General features: G+C 45.7%; 1 protein-coding gene across 4 annotated transcripts in view; it reads left to right on the top strand.

Annotated features, from left to right (window-relative positions):
* Positions 1 to 7,500, top strand: part of etv1 (ETS variant transcription factor 1) — a 23,279-nt gene that overhangs the window by 7,049 nt on the left and 8,730 nt on the right. For all 4 annotated transcript variants that reach the window (XM_030371143.1, XM_030371144.1, XM_030371146.1 and 1 more), the window contains one exon: positions 5,210 to 5,339. In XM_030371143.1, coding sequence (XP_030227003.1) covers positions 5,210 to 5,339 — 130 coding nt within the window. The remainder of the gene's footprint in view (positions 1 to 5,209; positions 5,340 to 7,500) is intronic.

Here is a 7,500-nt window from a genome sequence, read left to right as displayed (position 1 = left end):
TGTGCGTAAATATGCGCACACACATACACACACATATTTGTGTATCTGCACTGTTTCACTCTGGGCACGCAAGTGTGCATGCATCTGAGATCCTAGATGTCTTCCCACTTTTATGAACTTGCGTTCATACCTCCAGTGCTACATGGATGTGTCTGCGTGTGTGTGTGCGTCTACGTGCACATGATGTGTTTTCCCATCCCTCTCGGTATCTACACCTTCACTCACGCTAGCTCTCTGGAGAGCTAGTCTTGTAGATAGGCAGGCAGACAGGGTGCATGAAAGGTTAAGGTGAGAAAAATCTCTCTCTCACTCCCTCCCTCTCTTGCTCCCTCCCCCCCCCCCCCCCCCTCTCTCTCTCTCTCTCTCTCTCTCTCTCTCTCTCTCTCTCTCTCTCTCTCTCTCTCTCTCTCTCTCTCTCTCTCTCTCTCTCTCTCTCTCTCTTTCTCTCTCTCTCTCCCTGTCTATCTCTCTTGCTGCTACAGCAACTCTGCACCACCTCTGTGATGATATCGCAGTGTGATTTATTTGCATATGGAAACATCAAAATATTGTGGCTGATTTCCAGAACACTGAAATGATAATATTGCCCTCGCTGCCTTGGGGGATTAATATACATTTAGTTTTCCTTCTGTTTATCTCACATTTATATTTTATTCAAAATAGGGATTTATTTTATTCTAAACTTGAAATATTAAGGTGTATCGTGGAATAATATTACACTTGCTATAATATTATAACCTACAAATTGCTATAATTATCATATGTATGATATATTTAATAACCATATAATACTGCAGTAGTACATGAACTGCGAACAATTAGGGAAACCAAAATTAATTGATAATTCATTACAATTAAGTGTTATTGCTGTTGCTCCAAAATGGAAAGAGAGAGAGAACAGTCATTAGGCAGTTAAAGCAGTTAGAGAGTGTGGTATTTCACCTGGCAGGGCTCGGGGAACGCAGTCAGGGGTGATAGCTTGGCATAGCGTGGTTCTCTAGAGCAGGTAATGCCAAAGTGTAGTCAGAAAGTGAAGTGAGCAAAGCACAGCATGAACTACAGTTAGCAGACATGGGCCTCTGCAAGGAGCCAATAGAGAGCTCTGCAACTGTGGGATTTAACATGATCCATGGCATAATCAAAGGAAAAATAACAACAAACCACAACAATTCATATGAGGCGTAGATTGACCTAGACGTATTCAATTTGGTCAATAAATGATAAAATCAGCAGTTAGTTCCTGCTGACCTTGGGGATAGTGTGAGAGACCTAAACACCTACATGACAACCAAAAACACCCAAGATGGCCGCCACGGGCCCCGGTAATGGAGGGAGAGGCAGAGGTCACCAGCCTTGTCCCCTTGTCCTTCAGAGGTACATGGGGGGGGGGGGGGGGGGGGACACTGCTGACCATTGAATCGGCCCTGTTGGCACGGCCAGAGAGGGAGAGAGCGGCACTGACAGATGGCGGGAGATCGAGGGCACCGTGGTTGGGCTCTGGAGCCGAGATCCCAACCGGCAGCTCTCCCATATGGGTCTGCACCGAGGAGCTGGGTGGGAGGGGGGCGAGAGAGGTGGACGCAGAGACAGCGCGGGTGCGTGGCAGGCAGACAGAGGAAGATTGAGACAAACAGAGTCAGTTGGAGACAGACGGAGGAGGAAGATGGAGAGGAAAAGAGGACTGGGGAGACAATAAAGGAATGAAAAATAAAGAAATGGGAGAAATTAAGTATATCTAGAGCGATGGTAGAGGGCTTGGTAGAGAAAGAAAGAAACACAATATAAAATAAACAAAAGGGTGTTTAATGAGTGCTTGTCAATGAGACAATACAATGGACAGAAAGGGAGAGAGAGATAGTTGTGACCGGGTATGGCTTTGTTCTTTGAGTCACCCACTTTCCTCAGGTGTTATAATCTGAACCGTTTATTTTTATAAAAAAAGTATTCTCCTGGTTGTTCTAGAACATGACAACTTAAAACATCCCACATTTTAGAGTTGTTGACTGCGGCTGTGGCGGTTGCATCGCTAGCAGGTTAGCGCCCTCCATCCGTTTGACACCGAAACCAGCGACAGCCGAGCATCCTGGAAGCTAATGTGTCCTCGGGCTGTGAAGACAGAGCAGTGATTCCTTTGTCTTTGCCTACAACTCAAAGGCGTAGTATTAGCATAACTTAGCAGGGTAGCGGAGAGGAGTAGCCGAGGTGTAAAGTGAGACCACACGCAACCGGCAGATCAGAACCGCTAGCATTTAACAGCGACGCGAGCGCCTAGCAAAGGTGAAAATGGAATGAAGGGTTCTCCACTGCTGCCAAAAGACCTGAGTGTTTTTTTATTAATGGACTGGAGAAATATCTGCCAAACGAAGGTCCTCCGTTCTGCCAAAACACACACTTTGTGGCCCAAAACACACACTTTGTGGCCCGAAACTCACACATAGGCTGAGCCTGTAGGCCTCATGGTATCCCTGTGTTGATGTCTGGCAGTAAAAAGGCTCAGTAGCTAAAATAAAGAATAACCAGGCACTTAAATGCAGGTCAAATAATAATCACACCAAAAAAATATCCGTACACCAAGAATAAATATGTTTATTATGTGATATGTGGGACATATCTGAAATTAATACTGACAATTGTATATCTTTTAATATATAAAATGTATATACATATAATATATTATATCATTATTATATTATATATAATCTATAGGCTACTACATTATATTTTTTAAATTACAATTTTTCTGTCTACGAATTGTGGGTAAACACCAATAATACCGAGAAGGTAATGACGACCCGAAAAGAGAATAATTGAATAGATCCAATAATAGATTGCTTAATTGTTGAACAGCATTGGCTGTGCTTTAATCAATGCTGCCATAATGAGAGCAATCAGGAGCCATGATGGACCTGACATTCGAGAGGAGAAGCGAGGTATCTTGTCCCCCTCAAGTCAGAAGGCCCAGCGCCCGGGCTATTGATTTGTGTACCGCAGCACCCCGCTGACAAAATCTATTGTGACATTTCCATTTCTATTTAGAGCGGCACTGTTTCGACATCGGCGCTACTCACCGGTTAATATTACAGTTCATGCTGCGTTGCTTAAATATTAATGCAATTTTTTTTTACGCAAATTATATATACAGATGGATAGCAATTGAGTTTGCAAGAATAACTTTTTTTTCTGAATCCATGTAATAATGACAAATCAAGAATACACATACCGTAACTGTTTTTGTTCGGAAAATGTAGAGGCTGATGAGGCCTACAACACAAGTCAATGTAAGCAGTACAAGCAGTGTGTGTTTCAAAACGGGAATGGCCTTGCCCTATTGTACAAGTTTTACAGTAAACATAACAACTTATCCTTCAAGACTAATTTATCCTAAAAAGTATGGCGATGTCTGATGTGGACACAATCCAATCTGAGCAGGAGAATGCGTTTGAACTGCTGAAATAGCGAGTACACCAGTCTCAGGAACACATACACCTGTATTTACTCAACACTCGTTTGTGGCATTCTCATAGGTAATTAGCAGCTCATTGTTTTTCGGACTTTGTGAGAGTGTGAGCCCCCCCCCCCCCCACCAACCCCCCACCAGGAAGTGTCCTTTCTGACCTCGGATCGATGACCCTCAAAGGTCAGGCCCCCAGCCAGGGCTGTGAACAACCCGTGCACTTTGTCCTGCCGCGCGCGTGTGGACTCAACCTCCCCCACCCTCCTCTCCACCCACCCCCACCCTCACCTCCCCCCACCATCCCCCCAGGAGTCAGCCGGGGTGTTACCCTATCGACCAGCCTCCCCAACACACACACACACACACACATACACACACACACACACGCACACACACACACACACACACACACACGCACGCACACACGCACACACGCACGCACGCACACACACACACACACACGCACACACACACACACACACACACACACACACACACACACACACACACACGCGGATGCGCACTGACATGCACACCCATGGCGGGTGTAAGTCAGCCCGTTACAAAGCAACGAGGACCTTGTCGGCGTTCTGGCTCCATGGCCGTGCATCCCTCGCGCTACGCCAGCTGGTGTAAACCATCGACGCTGTGGAGCGCTTTGGAAATAAACGGCTCTAAAACGATATGTACGAAGAAAGAACCATTCGGAAATAACCACCTCTCTCGTTTGGTCTTCTTTGATTGGCTTATTGTTTGACCTCCTGTTTCAAGAGAAAACTCTCAGACGCGTCGAGGGCGTTTCGATGGTGGTTTTTTCATGGGACCCTGCGAGAGGTCTGGGATGCTTTCACCCGGGAACACGAGCCTCCGTCCTTCTCTCTTAACTCAGGCTCACAAGTGTTTCCTCCTGTTGACGCACATCGTCGTTATCTGATTAGTGCTGACCATGACTGGAAATGCTGGGATGTTAATCAGGAATGATCACGCACTTAACCGGGCGGGCCTCCCGCTCAGCTGGTGGAGGCTCAGGTAGACAGCCCCCCAGACGTACCCCCCCCCCCCCCCTACAGCCCAACCCCACCCTAAGGATCAATGGGTCTTCTTGTTGTTGTCTGGGAGGTATTGACAGACAGCTGAAAAACAGATGAAGCATTTAGACGTGACCCCCCCCAGGGCCTCTTGTGTTCCACTACCAAGACAGTCCCCACCTGGAGGCAGAGGGGAGGCCTTACAAATGAGATTTGAGCGGGAGTTGTCAGGGTGACAGATGACACATACGTCCTTTTGTGAACGCATGCTCGGGGAAAGCCAGAACACACACAGCCAAGGATTTTGTTTCATATGTGCCAGCTGTGTGTGTGTGTGTGTGTGTGTGTGTGTGTGTGTGTGTGTGTGTATCTGTCTGTATGGAACTCGCAAATTATTTTTATGTGAATTGTTTTGTGAGGTTTACATTTTTGATCAATGCATGAAAAGCAAACTGAAACTGACATGATGAATGATTACAAATTACATTGAAATCTTACATTGAACAGTTTATAAAATTCTTAAAATGCGACACAAACGCATTCTGAGAACGCTGGTTTATTTTCGTCTGTACCCACAGAAGCAGGCTTAGGATCAGCAATGTTCGCTAAACACCCTCCTCCATTCTCTTTGCCCTGTCTGTCTGTCTGTCTGGCTGTCTGCCTGCCTGTCTGTCTGTCTCTCTGTCTGTCTGCCTGTCTGTCTGTCTCCTATGCTGTGGCTATGAAGTGGCCTTCCATGCTCTACATCTGAAGATCAAGAGGGAGCCCCACAGTCCCTGCTCCGAGCTGGGCTCCAACTGCAGCCAGGACCGGCCCTTCAAGATCCACTATGGAGAGAAGTGCCTGTACAACATCAGGTACAGACACACACTCACACACAAGGACACCCACAGAAAAATACACACACATGCACAGAGACGCACGCGCACACTCACACACTCAGTGAGGCACATGCATTTCTACACACAAATTTGCTTCTTTCTCATCTGGCACTCAAATCTACAGTAATATCTTGACACGTTGTATTCGGCTGTAATTATCGGAACGCTATACATATATCTACCATCAGAGCAGCGTACTAGCTTGTGCTCTTGTAAATCCTAAGCCTACTTTATTCTGGCAGTGAGGGTCGTGCAGTGCAGATGAGTTTTCATTCACCTTCGGAGGTTGTCTTCCTCCAGAAACCAATTAGAAGCCGTTAACGTTACCTCTTTGGAGTTATTTCATTCCACCTAATCCACACATCTTTTTTATCCTTCTCCTTCCCTTTCCCTCGTTCAATTTTACCCACCCTGACGCAGAAGTACATCTGTGCATCTGTGTGCGCTTAACATAGTATTCCCATTGACAAACGCTAGAAGATGAGCATGTATTCTTTCTTCAAATCGCCACGGCGCCCACACTCCCCTCCCTCCATCCCCCGTTCCACTCCCTTTAACATGAGAGACGTGTGCGGTGAAGGAGCGTTTGAGTTCACCGGCGAGGCTCTTCAACCGCTTTTGATTCGTGTGGCACGGCGCCTGCATAATGACCTCGTATGTTAAGCGGCGCTCTGCGTCACCAGGGGATTGTTCATGGGCCAACAACCCAGCCCCCCCAATACATGCGAACATACACTCAGACACACACACACCCACACATGTGTGTGAGATGAATAAGCACACATACATTTAGATGAACACACACACACACACACACACACACAATAAAACACACTTGAACATACATACAGACACTCCAACACACACACACACACGCACAATCACACACGCGCACACTCACACACACACACGCATACACACACTCCAAAACACACACAAACACACACACACAATCAAACCCACACACACACACGTGCAAAATCAAACACATACGCACCCACACACACACACACACACACACACACACACACACACACACACACACACACACTTGACACCTGCTCAGACACATTGGGCTTGACAAAGGAGACGAAGCCGTGCGTTTTGTCACGCTTCCCTCCGTGGAGAACGTACACATCCAGAGAAGGTTTCCACCACGCAGCTAAAGTAGCAGAAACTCATGCTGTCAACCCTGCATCCTCCACCCACGTATCACACTCTCCCTTTCATAATAATCTTCTCGCCCCATTTTTTCCAATGTCACATTATTTTTTATGCACTACTTTTATTTAATTTACATTTAATGGATATCGTTGTTGTCCATTGTCAATTTTTCGTGTCGGCGGGTAATGGCGGTTATTGTGATTGGCTGGAGGGCAGAGAGACCAGCGGCCACCACCATGCTAATGAGGAGCCAAATATGGAAAACACATAGATAATGGAAGCACTTAATATCGCACTCTCTGAGGCCTCATACGCAATTCACCGTTTAATAACAAACACACATGATGAATGGACGCAGGGAAATAAGGTATTTTTGGCGAATGAATTAAGTGGGAATATAAGGGGGCCTTGCACCTATTTTCCTTGACTTGAGAAGCACCTGCACGTTTGCCAATATGCATTTTGAAAATAACAAATAACTTGAAGATACTAAGACAGAATAGAGAGAACAATTAACCGGTGTTTTTTGAAAATGATTCTCAATTATTTTTTTTTGCAAGATAGAGTTCAAGACAAACTACAGGGGTTGTATAAACTGAATAAAATTGGATATTTATTATTATCTAAAAATTACTCCAGGCCCCGATGTTAAGAAGATTGCATACACTTATTGTAAACTACTAAAATATTTAAAATCAAGCAGCACAGAAGAAACAACACGTTTGCACTGTCAAATATGATTTCACATTAAAACCGACTGCTCCCAACTCAAAAAAGGCCAAGACCCAAGACTGGGTTTGCTTTTTCCGTGGTGTTTTTCTTTGAAACCCTTTTGCAGCCCAATGGGAATCGAACCACCGAACATGGCAGCGAAACATCCTTGTTCTAACAATCAACAACAACCACACCAACAACAAAGAGCTCCCAGCTCAAACGCCTGCACCTGTCCGGGTCCCATCCATCATCACAACCA

The sequence above is a fragment of the Gadus morhua genome, chromosome 11 (assembly GCF_902167405.1).
Source record: "Gadus morhua chromosome 11, gadMor3.0, whole genome shotgun sequence".
NCBI lineage: Eukaryota > Metazoa > Chordata > Actinopteri > Gadiformes > Gadidae > Gadus > Gadus morhua.
Note: the sequence above shows the minus strand (reverse complement) of the source record. Positions and strands in the feature narration are given on the sequence as shown.